General features: G+C 46.0%; 2 protein-coding genes across 7 annotated transcripts in view; one reads left to right on the forward strand and one right to left on the reverse strand.

Moving 5' to 3' along the window:
* The window catches only part of CEP295 (centrosomal protein 295), a 38202-nt gene extending 33839 nt beyond the window's left edge, over positions 1-4363 (reverse strand). Inside the window, exons 1-2 of one of the 4 annotated variants that reach the window (XM_081197268.1) lie at positions 4235-4315; positions 3795-3920 (exon numbers count right to left, since the gene is read on the reverse strand). The gene's annotated coding sequence lies outside the window, so the exon portion shown is untranslated. Of the gene's footprint in view, positions 1-3794 lie in introns of all 4 variants that reach the window. The other 3 variants (XM_081197267.1, XM_081197270.1, XM_081197269.1) reach the window with 3 other exon arrangements.
* Positions 4364-4469: 106 nt separating this feature from the next.
* CMTR2 (cap methyltransferase 2) lies at positions 4470-9084 on the forward strand. Of its 3 annotated transcripts, none has more exons than XM_081197343.1 (2): positions 4470-4657; positions 6412-9084. In XM_081197343.1, exon 2 carries the CDS (start codon positions 6431-6433, stop codon positions 8711-8713), a length of 2283 nt encoding a protein of 760 aa, XP_081053469.1. In that variant the 5' UTR covers positions 4470-4657; positions 6412-6430; the 3' UTR covers positions 8714-9084. The 3 variants fall into 3 exon arrangements, with proteins under 3 accessions (XP_081053469.1, XP_081053467.1, XP_081053468.1); XM_081197341.1 differs by having other exon boundaries at positions 4508-5897; XM_081197342.1 differs by having other exon boundaries at positions 4508-5875; positions 6414-9084.
* Positions 9085-24478: the final 15394 nt, after the last annotated feature.

Consider the following 24478-nt stretch of genomic DNA (forward strand, 5'->3'; position numbering starts at 1 on the left):
CCAGAACTTAAGTCTTCTCTGACTACAGTGGCTTGAGGCAAAATAGCTTTTTGCTTTACTGCCCTAAGGCTCCAAAATAAATGACAAAAACCCCACACATTGACAGTTAACCTGCCATTACTAACACTTAATCATATTCACGCAAAATTAGCTGTTGCTTATGAAACATTTCAAAACGAAGAGAAACCTGTTTGCTGCCTTAGGGCATGTTGCTATTCTGAGAACAGCAGCCACATCAGAGCCCAGCATTTCCAAAGCCCACCCAATGCTATGAAGGGTAAACAGTCAAAAGTCACTTACGCTGTAGAAACTCACAGAGCATCTTCTAGAACATGGAAAACAGTTCAAAGAAAACACAGTTGGGGAGGAGGGAGAGCATATTTAAACATGTTCACAGTGAAGGGAGCTTAGCTTAAGAGAACTAATAATGCAATCCTCAACAAACTTGCTAGAAAGTAAGCCCTGATTAGTTCAGGGTGACATACTTCTAAATAAAAACCATAGGATTGCACAACATATTTGTGGTGTGCATGCTTATTTTTAACTAAAATTAATTTCCTTGTTGAACAGGAACCAATTCTATATCAGCCCTGGAATCAACATCAAGATATAGTTGGGACACCAGTAAGATTGGATTCAGAAACCCCAGTTTAAAAATCATGCTCAAGGCTAATTCACAATGTTGCAACAAATGTATGTTATTGATCTAAAGCAGGAATGAGGAAAGCCTATGTCTGCTGAAGTGTTCTTGGTCTAGAACTCCCTTATCCGTAACCATTGGCCATGGTGATTGGGGCTGACCAGCTTATCCCTAATCCTGATTTGAAGTATTTTGATCTTGCCTCTTGATCATGATGCTTAGTGAAATCACTAACAATATAAAATCACAAAAAGCAAGGTAAGAGCAGTTAAAACAATTAACAATTGAAAGAAACAACGAACGATGTCAGAGTAAGAAACAGTGCTCGGTTTCATTAACAGCTTTGGAGAACAATGTTTTCAACCTCTTTCCAAAGGTCATAAGGCATAGCCCCCCCCCCAGATGGAAAGAGAAAGGGTATTTCAAAGGCTTGGCACCACAACCCAAAAGGCCCCATTCGTTTCTGACATGTGGGAACAGTTTGCCTTGTCTTATTCATGCCATAAAGCAAGAAAGCATGATACACGCCCTACACTATACAACACAATCACAGTTTATGGCACATGTATGAAAGTATTTACAGGCAACTAACACTGGTGTACATATAGCAAATCTGAATTCCTCATGAGCTGCAAATCAGTTATTAGTGATGAATCCTTGTAAGTCTTTAAAATGAAGTGAGAAAACTCAACATAATAAATAATAAAGAACCATGTCTGGTTCAGAGGCAGAGTTATGGAGCGGTAGAGGTCAAATGTGACTAGTGGATGCAGAATTGCAGAATTGGGAGTTTGCAAAACAATAACACCTGCCCTCTCAACCCCCAATTTACACTGGGCATACTGTATAAGAATACAGTGGTGCCTCGCAAGACGAAAAGAATCCGTTCTGTGATTCTCTTCGTCTAGCGGCCCATTGAAGGATTAGCGGATTAGCGCTATTAGCGGCTTATCTGCTGATCGGATCAGCTGATAAGCGGCTTAGCGGCTTAGAAAAAGGGGGGAGGGGGAAAAACCAGCAGGAACTCGCAAGACATTGTCGTCTTGCGAAGCAAGCCCATAGGAAATTCGTTTTGCGAAGCACCTCCAAAACGGAAAACACTTTCGTCTAGCGAGTTTTCCGTCTTGCGAGGCATTCGCCTTGTGGGGCACCACTGTATACGGAACAGATGTGATACAGTGACAGAGGCTTTGCTGGGATCGATATTTGACCCAGGGTTATTGACATGTTGCTTTGACTTGGGGTGGGGAGAACTCCTGAATCACCTATATTTGTCGTCTTATTTGACCTTCCTACAGAGCTATGCACACTCCTAGTATTTATTGTGCAGATCTCTAGCACCGCTGCACTTCCAATTTTTTTGGGGGGGGGAACCCCAAACATTAGTATAATAATAATGACACACATATATTCACTCAATCTTATATATGGGAAAATGTGGAGTTCCTCTTACAGACATGCTGATAAGCGGCTTAGCGGCTTAGAAAAAGGGGGGAGGGGAAAAAACCAGCAGGAACTCGCAAGACATTGTCGTCTTGCGAAGCAAGCCCATAGGAAATTCGTTTTGCGAAGACCTCCAAAACGGAAAACTCTTTCGTCTAGCGAGTTTTCCGTCTTGCGAGGCATTCGTCTTGCGGGGCACCACTGTATACTTCATTGGAACTATGCTGTTTTTCAGTGATACGTTATCCCCCAAGTATTTTCTCTCATTGCTATTAGCCAAGCATCCTTGAAAAAGCTATTCCCTCTCAAACTGAGGTTTTTGTGAGGGCAAAATAAGCAAAGAATAGAAAATTAACATTTAGCATCTATATAAAATCTGAAGCATTCTAAAAGCTAATTCACATATACTACGCAATAGTAAAGGTAAAGGGACCCCTGACCATTAGGCCCTGGCGTGACCGACTCTGGGGTTGCGGTGCTCATCTCGCTTTATTGGCCGAGGGAGCCGGCGTACAGCTTCTGGGTCATGTGGCCAGCATGACTAAGCCACTTCTGGCGAACCAGAGCAGTGCACGGAAACACCGTTTACCTTCCCACCGGAGCGATACCTATTTATCTACTTGCACTTTGACATGCTTTCGAACTGCTAGGTTGGCAGGAGCAGTGACTGAGCAATGGGAGCTCACCCCATCACCGGGATTCGACCGCCGACCTTCTGATCGGCAAGTCCTAGGCTCTCTGGTTTAACCCACAGCGCCACCCGCGTCCCTATATTACGCAATAACGCTACACATATTGAAAACTGTTGAAGAAACTGTTTACTTAGTATACTCTTCTCCGAGTATACTAAGATTTAACATGAATTCATACATGTATTAACAAGTCTTACGGTACCCTAAAAATTAGGAAATTTATCGAGATACAATATATGCTACTGTTTAAATAAAGAGAAGTAAAGACTCCCAAGGTGCCCAATGCATTTAGAACAGTATGGTTCTTCTTGAGGGGCAGTTGATTGAATGGCTTTGTTCAGAAGTACATCCCACAAACCGGTTTATGAAGCTGGAAACCAGTTCTGAGCTGGTATATTCCTTCCCACACCCCACAACACTCCTCTCCCTCACAGGGCTTGTTTTAAAGCAGAATTTCCGGCGGCACACAAACCAGCATAATGTTGGTTAACTAACCAGGATAATAAGCAGATTGACACAAAACAGGGTTTGAACATAATCACCCACTCCCACCACCCTTCTGAGTAATACCCCTCCCACCCTCTCACTATATATACGGGTCTTCTGACTTCTGTTTCAGTGTATAGTCATACCTCGGGTTGAAGATGCTTCGAGTTGAGCTCCTCGGCAACCCGGAAGTAACGGCGTGCGGTACTTCCGGGTTTTGCTGCTTGCGCATGCACAGACACTCAAAATGACATCACGCACATGCGCAGAAGCAGTGAAAAGTGACGCGCGCGTGCACAGACATGCCGTCGCTAGTTACATTTACTTCTAGATATGAACAGGGCTCCAGAACGGATCCCGTTCGTATCTAGAGGTACCACTGTATCAGAAGAAGTGTGCATGAACATGAAAGCTCATACCAATAAAAAACTTAGTTGGTCTTTTTTTCTTTTTGTAATAGGGAACTTCAGTTTAAGACAAAGTCAGGATCTCTGCCCCAAAACAAATGTACAAGGAGAGGGGCGAATTCTTACCTCTGAGTAAGTCCTGCTACTTAAAAATGAAATTGGGCTTCACTGTAATTTCCTGAACGTGCTTTTGAGATCTCCTCCTCTTCGCTCCTCTGCAGATTCCTCCAATAAGCTTCCATGGGTCACAACCTACTTTGCCAGGTACTTAAAGTTAGTCACCTAACGTGGCGGACGTGCAGTTGATCACAATGTGCGGGTTCATATTGGGCCAAAGAGGGTAGAGGAAGAGCTGAACCGATCCCCTCAGCAGATTCCCAACTGCTCTTCTTATGCTAGCCGTAAACAGGCACCTACACACTCGGATACATCACTTCATGCATCTGATAAAAAGTGGCCCATGGCTCGTGAAAGCTTACTTATTCAATTTATTGCCATTTCTCTACAATATTTATATATTGTTTTTCGGGCGGGCCTCACAAAGCGGCTTATGCCTCGATACCTACGTTGGCCTTAACGCCGCCCGCGAGGTTCTTCATTAAAACGGACTCCTCGAACAGCCTCGCCCCCCTCACAAGAGTTTCCGCCTCTGGTCGCCGCTGCCGACGTCACATCCGCCGGCCCAAACCGCCTTTCCGCCCCGCCCCCCACATGCCTTCTCCGATTGGCCGACGGGTGGAAACCGCCCAAGCCGCGCGGGAAACCGGGCGGGCTCTCGCGACAGGGCGGTAGGAGGGAAGCGTTCTGCGCGTGCGCGGCTGGTCCGGAAAAGGCGAGAGGAGAGGCGGTTTCACAGTGCGGACCCGAAAGGGAAAACGACTAGAGCCTCGAAGTGCGCCTGCGCGGAAATGGAAGGAGCGTTCTCCCGGCCTCACCCATAAAGGGAAGCACGCATGCGCAGCTGTTGGCGAGGGTTTTCAGCGTAGGGGGTGAATACTTTTAATTACACGGATAATGGTTTGGTGTGTCCCCCCCCCCTCATTCGTCATGGGTATTGATTGGAGATCAAAAGGAGATCCTCTTTGAATGCATGGTTGTAGCGGAAGAGGCGGGGTCGAGATCTTGTCCGCGTTAATGAACGTACACGTATACTTTGTTGTCGCTAGCTTAACGTGCGAATTACAAGAAGCGTGTGCTCCTTGGATATGTGATGCATACCTGACTTCTTGCTTCAGTGGCTTTAAAAAAACGACTTCATTTGCCTTTGGGAATTGTGTCGTGTAGTTACATAGGCCCTGAGTGCTTGTCACAGAAATCATGCAGGGGGCGTTTTGCCAAAACTGGGGTGCAGATTTGGACTATTGGTTGTTGTTGTTTAGTCGTTTATTCGTGTCCGACTCTTCGTGACCCCCTGGACCAGAGCACGCCAGGCACTCCTGTCTTCCACTGTCTCCCGCAGTTTGGTCAAACTCATGCTGGTAGCTTCGAGAACACTGTCCAACCATCTCGTCCTCTGTCGTCCCCTTCTCCTTGTGCCCTCCATCTTTCCCAGCATCAGGGTCTTTCCCAGGGAGTCTTCTCTTCTCATGAGGTGGCCAAAGTACTGGAGCCTCAGCTTCAGGATCTGTCCTTCCAGATATAACTCAGGGCTGATTTCCTTAAGAATGGATAGGTTTGATCTTCTTGCAGTCCATGGGCTATTGGTAGAGCCTGTTATTGCTATGCCTTGACTTTCTGGCTCTCTAGTTGCTGGGCTACAACTCCCATCACACGCCAGAGGAACAGCCTGTCAGCAGAGCTTATCAACCATTACTAAACGTCCCCCTCCTCGAAAACCCTCTCCTGTATAGCTGCTTTACAATGCCCATCTAACTGAGCACTGTCTATACCAGGAGTGAGGGGCTTCAGGCCTGGGGGCCAAATGCACCCCCCACCTCCACCCCTTTATTTGATCCTCAGAGCTTTCCCCACTGCTCACTTCACACCCTGGGTTTCTTTACCTGGAATGTGGTCTTGAAGTCTGATATTGCCTCCTTGTCTGATATTGTCTGATATTGGGTGGAGGATAGAGTAGACACCAGCTTACATTACAAAGGAAAAGTTTACTTTTGATGCACTGCCTACTTCCGCCTCTGGTCCTACCCACCACAGCCATGGGGCCCTCCAAAAGTTGTCCAGAAAATAATGCGGTCCTTGGGCTGAAAAAGGTTCCTCGCAGATAATTAGAAGGTACTTGAAAGTATCAAATAGGCCTAGGACTAGAATAAGAATGCTGTTTAGTAATATGGATTTAAATTAATAAGAAAAGAGATGAAGATAGTAAATGGAAGGAGTTAATTGTATTAGAAAGATGATATTGGAGAACTGTCACAAAGGTCACAATGAAATTCAGTTAGCGGGGATTTGAGGAAATCAGATAACTATGAAAGTTAATTTGGATTTTAGAAGTAATAAGTGTTTTTATTTTTTTTATTTTTAGTATTGTAATGTGTTTTGTGTCTTTTATGTGTTATATTTGTTATAAATATGGAAAATTAATTGAAAAAAATTGGGGGGAAAAGAAAGAAAAAGGTTCCTAACCCCAGGTTCATACTGACACTGACAGCGACTCCTCTAAATTTCAGACAGGAGATATTCACAGCCCTACCTGGAGATTCTGAAGCTGGGATCATCTGCATGCAAAGCGGGTGATCTCCCCCTGAGTCCTTTCCCTCCTCATTTGGTTTTCTCCTCTTTTCTCCAGAGTTTGTCTCAGTCTGAGAATGAACAAGCAGAAGAAGGCAGCATACGCTGAGCAGACCACAACCCTTGACAAGTTTGGTTCTGATATCATTGCTGAAATCGAGAAGCTCTTTGGGAAGAAGTTCTCGTATACCAAACCACCCAACAATGAATGGCAGCTGCCGGATCCTAACCAGGTTTTTAGCTGCGATCACAAAGAGTTCAGTTCTCTTGCCTCCTTGAAGGATTCCCTGAATGAAGTCAAGAACCAGCTGAGTGACAAGAAATTAGATGAGTGGCATCAGCACACATCCTTCACCAACAAAGCAGGGAAGATCATTGCTCACATCAAGCAAGTCGTAAATGCTGAGTTGTGTACCCAAGCTTGGTGCAAATTCCATGAGATTCTGGGCAGCTTCCCTCTCCTCCCAAGCAATGCTCTTCAAAATGGGGAACTCAACTCTGTCCATCTCTGTGAGGCTCCTGGCGCCTTCATAGCCAGCCTCAATCATTACCTCAAGTCTCACCGCATCCCTTGCGACTGGAATTGGGTAGCTAATACCTTGAACCCATACCATGAAGCAAACGATACCCTGATGATGATTATGGATGACAGGCTTATTGCAAACACTCTGCCCTGGTGGTATTTTGGCCCTGAGAACACGGGGGATGTGATGACGCTCAAACATCTCACGGGACTTCAGCAGTTCATCAGCAACATGGCCACCGTTCACCTGGTCACATCCGACGGGAGCTTTGATTGCCAAGGAAATCCAGGCGAGCAAGAAGCCCTGGTTTCCTCTTTGCATTACTGCGAAACGGTCACTGCTTTAATGACCCTTGGCCTCGGGGGCTCCTTCGTTCTGAAGATGTTCACTCTGTTTGAACATTGTTCCGTTAGCTTGCTGTATCTGCTGAACTGCTCTTTCGAAGAGGTTCACGTGTTTAAACCAGCCACTAGTAAAGCTGGGAATTCTGAGGTGTATGTGGTCTGCCTTCACTATTTGGGCAGGGAGGCCATTCACTTGCTCTTGTCCAAGATGATGCAGAACTTTGGGACGGACATGATCGAGAAGGCCCTTTTCCCCCAACACTCCATTCCGGAATCTTTCCTTAAAGTCCATGAAGAGTGCTGTTTGTTCTTCCACAGGCACCAAATCGAGACCATTGCTGAGAACCTCCGACTCTTTGAGCGCATGGGCGAGGTGGAGCAGGCGAGGCTGAACGCTTTACGGGATTGTGCCGTCGAGTTCTTCTTGAAGCGGTTCCAGATGAAACCTATTGCCAGAAATAACTGGCTTGTGAAGAAGCCCCGTGCGGGCTGTAGCATGAACTCCAAATGGTGCGGGCAGAGGAACAAATACTTTTGCACGTACAACGAGAGGAAGATTCTGGAGTCTCTGGCATGGGAGGAGAAAGTGGCCAAGGGCTGTCTTAATCAATGGGCTGAAGAACATTCCCTTGGTAACGTCGGAAAAAAATGCATCTTGGAAGGGGCTTCTTGCAGCCTGGAGTGTCAGTTATGGTACATCTTGGAGGGGCGGAGGTTGCCAAGAGTGAAGTGTTCTCCCTTCTGTGATGGTGAGGTCCTGAAGAGCCTCAATGAAGCTCTTGAGAAATCTTTCGTTGGCAGGGCAAGCGTTGGCACCCTCAGAAGCCTGACACAGCGAGAGTGCCAATCTTGCAGTGTTCTTACGGAGTCACTGATACTGTCTGAATTGTCTGAACTGATGGAGGTTCCAAATGAAGGTTGCGTTGGCCAAAGAACATGCTTGACTGTAGGCTTCCCATTGCTTTGTGATGCCAACAGCCCATCTGGCTTGGAAGTTAAACGCTTGGAGTCTGCTTCACTCTCAACGTTCAGCTGTTCGTTGCTTCACGACGGGGAACCAAAATACCAGCAGCAGCTCCTGGAGTGCCTTTTGCGTTCGTTCCCAGAGCTTCGGGAAGGGGACGCTTTGCTCCTGCCCCTTCTTTCTTGTTTTACGCGCTTCACTGCTGGCTTAGTTTTCATCCTGCACAGTTGTTTCCAGCACATCTCATTTGCTTGCCCAACCTCATCTCATCTCTTAGAGGCCAGCGCTGTACTGCTTTGTGCTGGCTACCAAGGTCTTCCAGATCCGGTTTTCCAATACCTGCAGCAGCTAAAGAAGCTCATGGGTGTACTGCTTGACTCGGACTCCCCGCAGCAAGTCTTGCAGTTTGTGCCTATGGAAAACCTTCTAAAGGGGCAGTTGCTGGAGTTTCTGTGGGACCTAAATACTGCCATTGCAAAGAGACAGCTGCATTTGATTGTCCAAATCGAGCAACAGCAAATGACATGACTTTTAGTTCAAAGCAGCAAGTTGCCACCCCCCTTTTTCACCTATCTGCTGGGGGGAAAATGCTTCTTTTTAAACCATAGGGAACCCTTTTTTAATATATGGTATTTTGAGACAATAAGTCCTCCTCTGCTGTCCTTTGTACTTTACTATCCTACTGCTTTATTCTCTGTTTATATACAACTTGTGAGGCCCTGGGGAAATTTTCTTATACAGGAGCCACAGCTGTAATGGAAAAAAGAGTCCTTTTCTATGCCTAACTCTGACTTATAAGTTGGGACCAAATCTGCATAGCTTAGTGCCTCTTCAGAAGTGGCACTGGCTTCCCTTAAAGGTGCCTTCAGCTGAATAGGAGCAGTGCATAGCTGGGAAGTGTATGCAGTGGCGTAGCGTGGGTTGTCAGCACCCGGGGCAAGGCAAGTAATTTGCGCCCCCTAACCCATGGATTTATGCCCCCTAACCCGTGGATTTGCGCCCCCTAACCCTAACCCCCAGATGTTGCGCCCGGTGCGGCCGGCCCCCCCTGCACCCCCCACGCTACGCCACTGAGTGTATGCTCATTGTGTGGCTGCATGCGCAGAGCAAATCACCTGAGTCTTTCCCAACTGATCGTTGCCCTTTGTGGAGAGCAGCAATAATAATAATGACCCATTTGACAGAGTTGCCCCATCTGATATCACTTGATAAAGACCTGTACCTGCTTGGCTGGTTCATGCATCTGACTCTGTGGCTGCATATAGACAGGTGCTTCTATGGTGGTATTAGAAATTAAAGACATCCCTTCCGCTAGACTCGCCTGGGTTTTGTATATCTGCTTCAAACACCCCTTTTAACTGTGAACCTAATTGTGCCTTTTCCGTGCTGTTGAGTGTTTCAGCATATGTGATTTTACGGTAAAACATTTAACCCACTTTTCCAGTTCTCCAAGGCCTTTCCACTCCTGTCCTGGATTACCCTTCTGCGTTTCTCTAAGAACAGACCCCAGGGTCATAGCGGGGACAGAACTCAGGTGAATGTGCAGGAAGAGTTTCTGTTATGAACATAAAAGCCACAAGATTGAGTCATCAGGAAAGTCCCTGTAGACTCTTACTGTCTGTCAGACAAAGGCGGGCCTTTGTTCTTCTTCCACCTCCCCTTTGCAATACTAGATAAATGGAATTCTGGCATTGTTTTGGTTTGGGAACTGCCTGTTTAATGTGGGATAGTGTGAATCTTGGACACATTTTTCCATTTTTCATGGTTTCAGTTCACCCTTTCCTCATTCGGGCGCAATGAGTGTGTTGTGATGGCTCAGAGCTGCAGGATTGGATCCTAACCACGCTGTGAGCTGCTGGTCTGGAAGAACATTGGCCAGCAAGGGGCTGTTCAGGCAGTGTTAGCATGTGAATAACAAGCAGCTATTGAGTATCTGTCAACCAGCAAGAGCGTTCAGCTGGCTGAAACTCCCAGTGCTGTTATGGAAGCTGCATGCAGCCTTTCCACCTGAGAAGTTGTATCTTCTGCACAACTGCCAAACAAATACCTTAAATTAGGGTCCCCTGGGAGGTTCTCCTGTGCAAGCCCTACCAGAGCAGACAGGAGCTGTGTGGCTCTCCTTCACTACGAGGCTAGGCTGTCACTTCCTAGTAAACTGTGCTCCTAATATGCCTGTGCCCGTGAGCTAATGTCCATATCCAACCCTGCCATTGTACAGTGAGGATAGGCCTCCTGGTTGCGCAACAGGAGTTCCCCTTCCTTTTCTCCTCCTTGCAGCCTCCCACGTGCCCCAAAAATCTGCTCTAGAGGGTTGGGGGGACCATCCAGAGCAGATTTTGGGAGTGCTGGCTGCAGGGTGAAGAGGAAAACCACTCTGCATGAGCAGTGTTGAGTGCATCATGGTTGCAGAGGGAAAGCAAAGATGTGCAGTTTCACCACTGTAAAATGCATCCTCTTTCTGCCAGGTTACACTTCTTTTACTTTTTTGCAATAACTAAGGTTTTCAGCCCTCTGCTTGGTGATTATTGGTCCACAAGTGTCCACAATCTTGTAGCTCAGCCTCTCTCAGTGCCCTTCTGACTCTTCCCCCATTTTCCAGAGAGAATTTGCATTCCTTTTCACCTGTACGTTCAATGTAGTGTATTTTGAGGAAACTGGGTGTTTCCAGATGTGCTTGGTAAACTGGATTTGGTAAAAAAATCTCCAGATGTTGTTTTTCCCTTGATTTTTTTATTTTAAAAAATTGTTTATTTCTTTTAAGATTCAAAAGGATGGTTGACATTGTTTTGAAACAAATGGTTGGCGCCTCATGTTGCTACTTTGATTTGGCTACTCTTATTTCTGTTTTGAGCTTTGTAAATTATGAACAGCAAGAAAGTTTGATCTAGAGGAAACTAAGAAAAAATGGTTTTGAAAATACAATTTTTCTTTTATTTTCTGTGTTGTGTGTGATTCTTCTTGAAGCGTATACTTTAAAAAAAACCTGGTTGTGTCTGTGAAGAAACACCACACACGTTTGGAAATTGCTGAAGAAAAGTAGAACTGATTGGGTTATTGGGGGAAAAATTGAAATAGAAATTTCAAAATAACTTAAGGTTTTTGTGGGGTTTTACTCGTTATAAACATTTTGCTTCCAGTTAGTTTTAGCCTGTAATGTTAACTCTATCTGAGAATAATGCTTTCTGCTGACCCAGTTAATATTTTTGCTGCACTCAAACTGGTGTCCACATCAGGCAATACTGATGGACTTCTTAAATTCAGTTATTCGCATTTTCCATTGCAATCTGAGATACATATTTTTAAAATCGTCATTAGAATTTGTAGGCATTTGGTGCGAATTTCTCCAATTTTAACTAATGTCCACATTAGGAGAGGGTCCCTCTTTTTTCCTTCTTCCTTTATTCTCACAACAAGCTGTCGAGGAAGCTAGGCTGAAAAGAAGTTGTCCCACGTTAAAGGAATGTGCTTGAGGCCTGCGTGGAGATTTGCTTGTCATTTGGATCCTTCCTTTTGCCCATTGTGGAACTCAAAGCAGAATGCTTGTAGTTCCATTTTGGCTATGTAAGGAATGGCACTCCCGTCCTGAACATCAGAAATAGAGAGAACAAGTGAGACCGGGTTTTAGCCAACCAGCCGGCAAGGTCTTCTGCCAGGAGACTCCATTCCATTCCCCTGATTTTCTTATTCAAATTTTTTATATTAATTTTCCAAATTTATTACAAATACAACTTTTATATTAATTTTCCAAATTTATTACAAATACAACACAACACAAAAAACAAAACATATATATATAAATAAAAAACAACAAACAAAAAGCAAACATCTTCCAATCAAAGATCCAAATTGAATTCCATTGTTAAATGACTTCCTCAAATCCTTCCTAATTGATTTTCATTAAATCTCATTTTAGCAATTTTCCAGTATCCACTTTAAAATTAACTTGTTCAAATTACTTTTTTTCTTTTCATGAAGCCTTATTTACCTAGGGATCCATTAGCCACGCCATCCCCCGGACCTCGGAGGGAACAAAAGTACCAGGAAAGCAAAATCTTCTTTGGAGAAAAAGAGTTTATTGAGATCTGTGTACAGAGACGAGGTCTGTACTCAGAGACAGCCTGCTGGATAGTTCCTAAAAATACACTGGCTGTAAAGCAAGACATTTCAGCAGACTTTCTTATACCCGCAGACTTCCCCAATCGGCTACCAAATATTGCTTGCTAAACACAATTTTATTGCTTGCTAAACATTCCTGTCTTTCTGCTAAGCCAAGCACTCCCTCCCACCTCCTTGTACACGTGTCTTCTTTTGCTAGCTAAGCTTTCCCTTCGTATCTCTTCTTATTCTTGCATTACTTAAAAGCAGAAGTAAAGCAGGAAACATCTTGCTAGTGGTTTTTCGGTTAACAGCAGTTTCTGGCTGGGCAGGAAGCGACCTTCTGACCTGTAGCTAGCATCAGCAGTTCCAAATAGCTGATTAGGCAGGAAGCGGCCTCATGACCTGTCTGTTTTAGACTTTTGCAAGCTACTGCAATTTTTGAGCTGTGTAACCATCCTAGCAGAGTGCAGGAATTTACTATGTGTAGATAATATTAATGATTAACCTTCTTAGGTATAGAATACAAAGCACAGAAAATATTGAGAGAAACCTGTCCCATCTCCCTTTACTCCGTCCTCTTCTTTTGAACAATCTATTACTTAGATTCGTTCTGGGGTAGGGGTCTATACTCCCTCATTACAGCAATCACGCGAGGTCTCATCATGCGAGACATCATCTTTCCCATCATATGTTGCAAGCATTGCATTAAGCAGGGTATACAGAAGCAGAAAAGCAATAGAAGCATTATTGGGCCTATTCTTCCCACAAATACGATACCGTTCATGCCAACAGAAATACGAGAGCATCCATATGACAAGAGCGGTACATATCACTCCTACCCACCAAACCCAATATCTCCATGGTTCCTCCCACCAATATTCAGGGGGTGTGCTCATTGTTGAAGAGCCCACTGATATTTGTGCCCGACTACCTGTTGAGCCTCAAGGATGAGAGCCCACCGGTGAGCTGATGCTCCCACTATGTGGGTCAATTTTTCTATTAACCCTGTTGGGTGGATTGAACTCTCGTGCTGCCTCCCTAGTGACCAAAGCATATGGAAGCTGAAATCCTGGGGTGGCAATTCTTACTGGCACTTGTTTAGTAATTTCAATGCACACCTGGCTAAGGCTCCCACCCCTGCAATACTTGCATTAAGATAGGTTCCGTCCCATCTATCACCTGGGTTAAGAGTAGGACCTGGTCTATCAAATGAGGTTGGTACAGTGCTCTACCTTCCAGATAACAGTTGACTACCCTCCCACAACAGCAAGAGCGGTCCAGAACTAGATAGATTTCGATCGTCTCTGCAGCTTCCCGTAAGAGCACTGTCCACGCGTGCTGGTCAGTGGTGTGGGAGAGGAGCCACAACGGGGTAGTGGGGTGTCTCAATACGGTAATCTCATCAAACCCCAGTTTCCAATAGCCAAGGAGCACGCCATCTCTTACCACCGGCAAGACGAACCAGTCGTAGCAGAGGCCAGCAGGCCAATAGGGTTGGTATGGTTCAGTAGGGTCAGGGCAATAAGACATAGAGCAAGTCAATAAAGAAAATAAGAGAGAAAAGAGAAAGTCTTTGTAACTGTCCTTGTGATGATTAGTCGCAGGATCGCGTTGCCCGTGGCCTAACGCTTTTTCCTGGTAGCGTCAGACACAAGGTGATGATCAACTTCAGAGGGTCAGCAGGATTTCTCTTGCAAGTCCAGACACCCTTCTTCAGATGCGTGTGATGTACCCAGGGGATCACCTCGACTACTTTCACTGCAGTTGGGGATGAGGGGGTCGCCAGACGCTGTCACTCAGAGGAACTGGTGAACCGGCTCAGCGAGACTGCCGCGGGACTGCAGGTGTACGCTCGAGGGAATACCTGGAAAGGAAGCAAACACACACAACAAACACAGGGATTGCACTTGTTCTTGGGTGATGTGATCTCCCATCTGCCCCAAACTGGCGGGGATGCCTCGGACGAAAGGGGTTGGCCTGCCATATAGAAGTTCAAAGGGTGGTAGTTCTCAGTCTCTTGGTTGGCGCACAGGGCACATTTTGGGATATAGCAGCAGTTAGTTGAGGTAGAATATTCTCCCAAGATGTGCTTTAGCAGCTGGGCCTCCCAAATGGGTGGACTCGTGGTAATTCTTTACAATTGTGCTGGCCAGATGTTGGGGCACAAAAACACGGCTGTCTGGTCCATCCTGGAGCGTTGCTCCTTCTTGGCTGGTCCACTGCTGTTCATCAAGGGTGTAGCGTGGTTCCACATCGTCTGGAGTGAGTTCTGGTACCAATATCAAAAGTCCTGGTGGTGCCTCTAAATTGGCTGGAGAACAAATGTCTACGTTGGGGGCGCTGCCTGTGGGCGCCCCTCCCATCCAATTATTCAGCCGTGCGTAGAGATATCAGCAAGGCGGTCGTCACTGGAGGGGATCTTCAGGATGCTGAGACACAGTCCAATCTGAAGCAGCTTTCCCCACTTGAATGTGGTGGACCCAAGGGGTGGTGCCAGCTGTGGGTGTGGAGAGCAGATGGGCCCTTCCAGCACGGTGGCAGTGGTGCCTGGGACCAGTCTTATCCACACCTCGTCACCTGGCTCAAACTGGTCACGCAAGGAGTTCGGGCCTGGGTTGAGAGAGAAAATCTCGAGAGAGACACTGTACATAATTGTTCAATTCCACATCTTGAGCAGGGATAGGTGAAAGCATGCATACATAAGGAATCGGTCTCCCAAACATCACTTCAAAAGGGTGACAAGTGAATACGTTTCAATGGGAGGCTACAAACTCTAAGCAAAGCCAAGGGCAACATGAACACCCAATTAGACCCTGTTTCTTGGGTCAATGGTTTTTCAAAGTCCTGTTCTTCCTTTCCTATTTTCCAGAACTTTTGGGGCCTATATGCAGTACCCACCATCTTCCTTCTTCACTGGCAACAGTGGGGTGTTTCACTGTGATTGGCATTGTTTCAAAATTCCATGTTGAAGCAATCGCTTCAAATGCACCCACACTCCTTCAGCTGCCTGTCGTGGGATGGGGTATTGGTTTTTATCTTCCGCCCATAGTCCAGGGTCAACATCATGAAGCAGGCTAACAGGGAGGATTCCCTCCTCTTCTTTTACCATCATCAAGCACCAATGGTCTCTCAGGGGTATTTCTAAAGAAAACTCTCCTGCTGGTCCAGTTGTCATCATTACTTTCCCCATTGGTTGGAAGGAAATCTGGGCTTGTAATTTTGTTAACAAGTCTCGGCCCAATAAGGAATGGGACATTCTGGTATATACAAAAATTTGTCTAGGCAGCAGGTAACAGACTGCAAAAACGGGGCCTTTTGTGATTTACCTGTGGCTCCAATTATATTAACCACTTGGTTTGTGGGTTTTGTCACAGGCACAGGTAAGACTGAGTGGGCAGCTCCCTTGTTCACCTTCTCCTACCTGTAATAAGGTAGCTAGGTTAAGGGCTGTGGCAACCTGAAACTTCAGGCGTGAATGTAATAACAGCATCTGGCACTTCCTCTTGGAGTTACACAGCTAGTGTCCTGTCCAAACGTGAATTTATCTGCCTTTGTGAGTAGGGTGGCCACTGCCACAATCGCTCTCATACGGGGGGGGGGGCAACCTCTGTTCTGTTGGGGTTAGCTTCTCTGATAAGTATTCAACAGGTTGCTGCCAATTTTCCAGCTTCTGGCATGAGACTCCCTTGGCTACCCCCCTGGTCTTCATCTGTGAACAGGGTAAAAGGCTTCTTGGGGTTTGGATGCCAAGCACTGGGGCTTGTTGTAATGTCACTTTGAGATCCTGAAAAGCCTGCTGCTGTTTCCTGCCCCATATAAAAAGGATCCTTCTCTATTTCCCTAGTTGACTCATGCAGGGGCCAAGCAATGCTTCTGTAGTTAATAGTGAGTCCAGGGGATATTGTTCATCATCATAAGTGGGATTATAGGTTTAAAAAAAAATCCCTTCAAACAATTTTACAATCTTTGCTGGATTCTCCTCAAAAGAGGGGTTCTGATTTCTTCAATTACAAACATCTGCACTTGAAAAGGGTATATGCTGTCTGTGGTGCCTTCGCTTGTCCAGCTGGGACAGGGGCTGGTGGATCATAAACCCTCTGAAGGGGCATTTCTCCAGCTGCCTGATCCTTCCTGGTTTTCTCATACTGTCTGTGAGACATAACTCTCTTCGCCGCCTGTCCCCACTTACGTTGCCATCTCTTCCTCTTTTCAGGGGTGCAGCATTCTGCTGCCTCAACTAACAAGGGGCTTACATCCAACTTTTCCCTCAAATGGCTTTGCAAACTCCTTTAGTCTCTTTTTCTGTCTTTCTGTCCACATTTTCTTTCCTTGATTCATATCATCTAGTGTCTTCCTAAACTCTTCCTCTTCTTCCGTCTCACTATCCTCCTTCTCAGGTCCTCCTCCCCCTACACCAGCACCTCCCTGTGCTTCTTGATCTTGGCCTGGGGGGGGGTTGGAGGGGCTGTTGGTGGAGTGTAAGGTGGTGGCTTAATCACTCCCCTCTCCTCATCTTCTGGGTCTTCTAACACCAGAGGCTTCACTGTACAAATCCTGTTCTGTGTGTTGCTGTCACAGCAAGACTTTAGCCATGGTAGATTCTTTTTTACATTGGTCTTCCATGTAGAGATATAGGGGATCTGGTCTGGGTGGGCATTTAATATATTTTGCCACAGGGGGTTGATTTGCCACAGGGGGTTGATTAATTGCAAATCAAAGCCACGCAGTTCCCTGGGTTGGCAAGTCCACCTCACATAAAGTTTTGAGTCTCTGTTTTTCAATTTGAATCATCACTCTTCGTGGCTGTTTTCCAGTTATTTAAAAAGCATTCAGAGGAATACATTGGCTTGCTCCAGACCCTATTTTTTTTCAGATACTCCCCTCCTAACTGGGTTTTCAAAATTCTCTCACACTCCACATGCTACAGTTTGTCAGAAAATGCACAACCCTACAATCGCTCGGCCAAGGGGACACTAAGCCTTGGCCCTCATTCAACAATTCATCCACTGGAGTATCTGACACACAACATGTCAACAAAACACTCAATTCCCTCTGCCCCATTCCCTTTCCCAAACCTTTACCAATTCCTTTCCTGGTGGCATTCTTACTGCCGGGCACCCTACTGCCAACTACCAGGTGAGGCTGATCAGGCCTCTGGCCCTTTCCCTCGGGCCCCTAGCCCTTTCCTTCGGGCCCCTAGCCCTTTCCTTCGGGCTTACCTTTTCCGCTGCGGACCTGTCCCCTCGGCGCCGTTCTGTCCTCTTATTCTCCCTCAACCAGATGTCTCCACTCCAGGACGGTGTGGCAATTTCCCCCTACAAACTGGCAGGGTGTGCACTGGAAATGCGAACGCCGATCGGAGCTGTTCACCTTGGTTGAGCCTGGCCCTCCGGTCCGTATTTGGGGAGGGGGCTTATCCCGGACGAGCCCCCAGAGAGATGAAGCCTTATTTACCTAGGGATCCATTAGCCACGCCATCCCCCGGACCTCGGAGGGAACAAAAGTACCAGGAAAGCAAAATCTTCTTTGGAGAAAAAGAGTTTATTGAGATCTGTGTACAGAGACGAGGTCTGTACTCAGAGACAGCCTGCTGGATAGTTCCTAAAAATACACTGGCTGTAAAGCAAGACATTTCAGCAGACTTTCTTATACCCGCAGACTTCCCCAATCGGCTACCAAATATTGCTTGCTAAACACAATTTTATTGCTTGCTAAACATTCCTGTCTTTCTGCTAAGCCAAGCACTCCCTCCCACCTCCTTGTACACGTGTCTTCTTTTGCTAGCTAAGCTTTCCCTTCGTATCTCTTATTATTCTTGCATTACTTAAAAGCAGAAGTAAAGCAGGAAACATCTTGCTAGTGGTTTTTCGGTTAACAGCAGTTTCTGGCTGGGCAGGAAGCGACCTTCTGACCTGTAGCTAGCATCAGCAGTTCCAAATAGCTGATTAGGCAGGAAGCGGCCTCATGACCTGTCTGTTTTAGACTTTTGCAAGCTACTGCAATTTTTGAGCTGTGTAACCATCCTAGCAGAGTGCAGGAATTTACTATGTGTAGATAATATTAATGATTAACCTTCTTAGGTATAGAATACAAAGCACAGAAAATATTGAGAGAAACCTGTCCCATCTCCCTTTACTCATAATATTATCAATCCATATTACTATACAATTCAACATATTTTAATTCTAAGCCAAATTTAATACTTGCAAGTATTGCCACTTATATTATACTATAGTATTTTGCTAGATATTCCTTAAATTCTTCCATTCTTCTTGATGTTCCTCCTTTCTGATAGTGGATTCTTCCAGTAAGGTCAGCCAGCTCCAGGAAGTCCAACATCTTCATCTGCCCCATTCCCCTGAATTTCTGTTCCCCTTCACTCTAACAGGGAGCTAGCAACCACCTTCCTGCCAAGTTTCTGCTGCCTCCATTGAGCAGTGTGGGTTCCTCGTTATTTTTTATCTAGTTCTGTAAACTTCCAGAGTCCCCCAAACCTGCTGCCACCTCCCTTTTGTCTGTTGTCAGTGCCATTTCCTCAACCAAAAGATTGACCCCTGGAGAGTCAGGTTCTCTGTGTCTATATAAGCAGAAGTCCCATTTGAGTCTCTCATTTAAGTTGCTTCCTGTCCCCTCTCTCCAGAGCAGGTGGATCTGCCCAGCAGTCAAGTACGGTATTTTGGAGAAAGGTAAGAGGCTGGGTATAAATAATTATGTTCTCCGTCTCTGGAGATGAGCTGGAAAACTTCAGATGCCGCAAGCATATGCACAATTATTTCACACAGACCACACTGTGCCTCTGCCACGTGCGTTTTCAAAAAGAACCCTACTACAATCGACCTGAAAGGCCCGGGATGCCGCACAGCAGCCATAAAAGTGATGCTCCTTCAATTATAACGATATGCATAATTATCTGCAATAAATAGGCCAATTAGCTCTCAATCCACTGTGCCTGCAGCTGCTCAGGAACCTCGCTTGAACTATTGTTCCTGGCAATGCGTCCTGGCAGGACTGACAGGCTTCCAAATTTAGAGGACCTGGTAGACGCCGTTTCGAAACCTATGTCGAGAACAGATGTTCCCTGCCTAAGACTAATGCAAAATTACCGTATTTTTCGCTCTATAAGACACACTTTTCCCTGCCTAAAAAGTAAGGGGAAATGTGTGTGCATCTTATGGAGTGAATGGAGGCTCCATGGCTTCAGCGAAAGCAACGTGAAGCCTCCGGAGCACACTGGGACTGCTCCCGCTGCACTCCGGAGGCTTTGGGAGGGTATCCCTGAAGCCAGGAGAGCAAGCGGGATCGGTGCCCACTGACCCCTCTTGCTGTCCTGGCTTCACTTCGCTGGGGAGGCGCTGCGCAGCTTTCCCTCTCTGCGCAGAGCCCCTTCAGCGAAGCGAGAGGAGAAACGGGCTCCTGCCGCTTCACTGAAGGGGCACTGCGCAGAGAGGGAGAGAATATTTTTTTTCTTATTCTCTAAAACTAGGTGCTTCTTATGGTCGGGTGCGTCTTATAGAGCGAAAAATACGGTATCTCTCCAGCTTGGTGTTCTGGGTTTTAAGGAGATGCCCTGAATCAGTAATCTGTCCCCCACATATAGGACTCGACACTCACCATGGCAAGTGTTGCAAAATTTAGATCGGGGTGTTCATCCCCCAGTTGGGGAGCTGGTCCTCCCCACAAGATCTCACTTATTTTGGAAGCAACAGCAAAAAGAAAACAAGGTTAAAGTAAACAACACATCCCTGGAGTTCATGCAGAGCCCTAATAGACGGTACTATTTTTCTAGACAAAGGGGTGCTGGAATTCGCCATGAACGCCTCCCTTGTTCTCTTATATAATGGCAATGGCACCCACCTGAGAGGTGCCAGAACTGAGTTCCAATGGGTTCCAGCTGAAAAAAAGCCCTGGTAGTAGGGATGCAAATCATGTCTTCCCTGAGCATCAGATGAGCAGAGAGGGGGTGATAAACCTCAGCTGACCTGCATGGAGGCTTACAAGCCAAGAAAATAATATCCTCCAACCCCAATAATAACTGTTGTCAGGTTTTTTTTTGGGGGGGGAATCAGTCTGTATGATGAGTCCCTTCTAATTCCTGGACTCCTGGATCCAGCAAGGGTTAAAAAATCTGACAGAGGATTCCATTGCAGAATTAGTCAGGTGAGCTTCTTTGTGAGAGAATGGCCGCAGCTGCCACTTGAGGGCCACCATTAGGACAACAAAATAAGTGATGGTGCCCTGTGGGGCAGCCACACCTGGCTGATACCTCACCTGGCTGATACTCAGAAGGGCAATAGCTTGCTTCTCTGTGACTGCTCCATTCAACAGCTGTAATGTGCCTGCCTTTTAATTGTGTGGACAGGTGGAGTCCCCCAAAACCCTGGGCGGTCCCCATGTGGAATAACGACTCAAGACAATGTGCTATGGGATTAAAATTGGCCACAACTTTATTATGTTTCAGATGTGGGTAGACCTTGGCTCAGGCATTGGGCATTTATCCCTCCCATTCCCCCGCCAGGGATCTGGGGAACATCAGTGTTATCCAGAGTGTGTGGGGTGGGTGGGCTGGCTCTGGAGAACATATGTTCAAGCAGAGAGAGCCCGTCCCCGTTATGCCGCCGTCGCAGGGGAGAGCAATGACAACCTCTAGGCGTACGGCCAAAGCCTCTCCTCAAACAACCCCTTTAACGGGGAACCCTGGGATCACTGCCGCAAAGAGAAGGGGGTGGTGAGTCACTGCTACGCGCCCACCTCCAATTTAGGGAAGATAGACTAAAGGATTCCGCCCAAGGCCTGATAGCGCCAAAGTTGTGACGTTTTGCTACGGGAAAGGCAAACCTGCCAATGCAGAAGAATTCCTTTCCAGCCTTTCAACAGCGACCTTGACGTAGCAGCGCCCGTGTACCTGTGGAGAAAGGGTTAACCTGCAAAAGAAGTCTTAACTGAGGGTGGGTAGCGTGGGAGAAGCTCTGGAGGCAATTGAAGATTCCCAGGTAAGAATATTGTGTGGGCAGGGTGGTCCCTCCCCCTACCTGGCCTGATCACCTTGGCAACGCCTCCCCAGGCGGGATTGGGCAATTGGCTGAGGTAGGCGGAGACCTCCAGGTATCCCACCTGGGGAAGGCGAAGCCAAGCCTGTGCTAATGGTTCTGCATAGGGTCCAGGGGGCTGCGTGCGACCAGGCAATCCCCCCCCCATTTAATGTGGGGAGCGGTCATTTCTGAAGGAAGAAATTCCTCCCCCCTTGCCCACAGCCTCAATTCCTTCCTGTTTATTATGGCTTAACTAAATGCACTGGTAACAGAAATAATATTCCTTGCTGCATTCATTAATTTGCCCGTTTTACCTCTGAGACAATAAAAATGCCAATAACCATTGATAGTTCTGCCAACATTTGACTGATTTTAACAAGCCGCTCTCTGATCCTTCAAATTATTTCCCGTAATAGATGGGCTCCCCGCTGTCAGTGCTGATTTCATCGTGAAGTGTATTAGTCTAACCGATGTGGGCACTCAAAGTAGGTGCCGTTTTGGCAACAGAACAACTGGCAAAACCTTCTGACGTGACCAGATTACGTTTGGACATCATCCTATCCCTGCGAGGCTTGCAGAGGACAAAGTAGTGAGATTGGCATTATCCTTAATTTCCAAAGACTTCCCTGAAGTTGTATAAATACAGTTCTCACCTCAGTTGATGTTGAGCTTTTAACCGGGAAAGGAAGCAGGGAATTTAGAGGGAGAAAGTGAGCCAGGAAGAGGATTTTGGCTGCGTTCAGTCAGCATTTTATTCCAATGCCTGAAAATTTCCACATTTTATGTGCTTTTTCACATGTCATAAAAGCTGCTTCTGGTAATCTAGTAGTATCTAGTGAAAGTTTACATGCTCATTTCACACACAATGATTTTCAGTTTTATACATTTCAATAATTATACTATCATCTTAACTCTTCAAAACTTGATTTCCTTCCCCCTCTTTCTGCAGTTCCTTAAATTTATTTTTAATATTTTCTGCATATCCAAATTAACTTAATTTGCTTGTTTATTCGTCTACTTTAAATATATACTCTTATAAAACTGCAGGTTATTACAATAATCCTGCCAATGTTCTTATATGTTTACAGTTTGTTTGTAAATATTCCATAAACAATTTCCATTCTTTTATAAAAAGTTGATTATCTTGATTTCTTATTTTTCCAGTAAGTTTCGCCATTTCTGCACATCCATTCTTCCTTTGCTGGGACTTCTTTCCATTTTGGGTCAAGTAACTTTCTTGCCGCTGTAGTCACATACATGAATAAATTTCTATACAGTTTGGGGAGTTCTGTCCCTATAATTCCCAAAAGGAAAGCTTCTGTTTTGCATTTTTTTAAACAAAAGTTATTTTAAACATCTTTTTAAATTCATTATATATCATTTCCCAGTAAGCCTTAACCTTACTACAAAGTTTAACCTTACTGTAAGGTCACATGTTCATTTCAATGCTGTTTCCGGCTGGGGTCAGGAAGAGAGCCATTTGCAACCAAACCCTGAAACTCAGAAAAGTATAAGTGTTTTGTGTTGTAATTTCACATAACGAGATTTGGGGTGGTCTCCTGGCCACCATTTAAAAGTTAGCAAAACACGGTGGAACATTGATCCCATAACTCAACAGGTACTATAAGTGTAAAAGGAATTCAAGTAGGTAGCCGTGTTGGTCTACATAAATCTGAAGAAATGTGCATGCACACGAAAGCTTATACCTAAAACTACTCAGTTGGTCTCTAAGGTGCTAGATTATAATTTCTAAATTCTTTTGGAAGGGTTCTTTTAAAGACTTTCTTAGATCATATAACTTTTTTGAAGACTTGATTCTTTTAAGAGAGTTTTTAAGAAGTCTTTTTAACTATCTTTTTAAAGGAGTGTTTTAATTTATTGTAAAAGGAATGTTAGCAATTGGGCCAGAAATGCTATCATTGCAACCAGTAATAACCAGTATAACCTAGTAAAGCCCATTGTGGTACCCTACAAGCCCTTCCGGGGCTGTCCACTCTCAACAGCTGTGATCCCAAGTGAGATTCCATAACTGGTTTTCTTAAAAAACCCTCCCCAAGGATCACCCCCTCCCCTCATCAGCTGTTGAGCAGAGCAGTCGACCCCAATTTCTAACCTCCCTTTCGCACAGGTGTGAGTGAATTTAGGGTGACAGAGTGGCATATAGGTTATGGTTACCAGACGTCCCCATTTCCCAGGGACAGTCCCCGGATTTACAAATCTGTACCCCGGAATGTCCCTGGATTTCATTTAATGTCCCCGGATTTATTTTTTAAGTGTTGTAGATTTATTAGTAGGGAATGAATGTTCCGTGATTGGTTCAATGGCACAAGACACATCATATGGGGACTTCCAGCAAGGCAAAATGGCGGGCAGCTCCTGAAGCCAGCCAGAGCCAACTGCGCTACAAGGCTGGCTCTGGGCTGCTGAGACTACCACTGCTGCTGCCACTGCCAAGGGGGAACCATGGATGCCCGGCGCGTCAACCGGGGGAACTGCTGACACACACACCCCGTGACCCAAATTGAGCCGGGAGCGAGAGCGCCTGGCCACCCGGCCGACTGCCCAGCGGCGCTCTGGGGCCAGGAAAACCCCAGAGCCAACGCAGGGAGAAGGAGGAAAGGAGAAGGAAGAAAGAAAGAGGAAGGAGAAAAAAGAGGGGAGCCCCGATCTTGCCACGCTGCCGCCACTGAGGAGAGGTAGGAGAGCACCGGAAGGGCAAGGACACATGGCTGAGCCCAGGTCTGATCCTACTCCATGGCGGCTAGTGCTCCAAGAGAGCAGGCCAGGGCCCAGAGGAAGGCTGTGCGACAGAGGAGACCACAGAAGAAAATATATTACTTCTTTTTAAAAAAAAAAACACAACCTTTTAAAATAACTTTTTTTTTCTCTTTTCAAAAAAAAGTGTCCCCGGGTTCTTTGAAAAAAATCTGGCGACCTTAGTGAGAAAGGAGCATTAGAAATTGGAACAGAAGCACTGCCTGCCATTACAATCAGTAAAACTAACGTAATAAATGTCGTGCTTGGACGCAGTCTTAGCGAGCAGGGAAAGAGGGAGGTCCCAAACCAAGGGAAGTTGGTGTGGTGGGAAAATCGGAAGCATTCGTGAGGGGAGAAAGGTGAGCAGAGATGTGGCAGGATACCTATAAAGCACTTTAACCGTCATGGC

Source organism: Podarcis bocagei (assembly GCF_964188305.1).
Source record: "Podarcis bocagei genome assembly, chromosome: 6".
Taxonomy (NCBI): domain Eukaryota; kingdom Metazoa; phylum Chordata; class Lepidosauria; order Squamata; family Lacertidae; genus Podarcis; species Podarcis bocagei.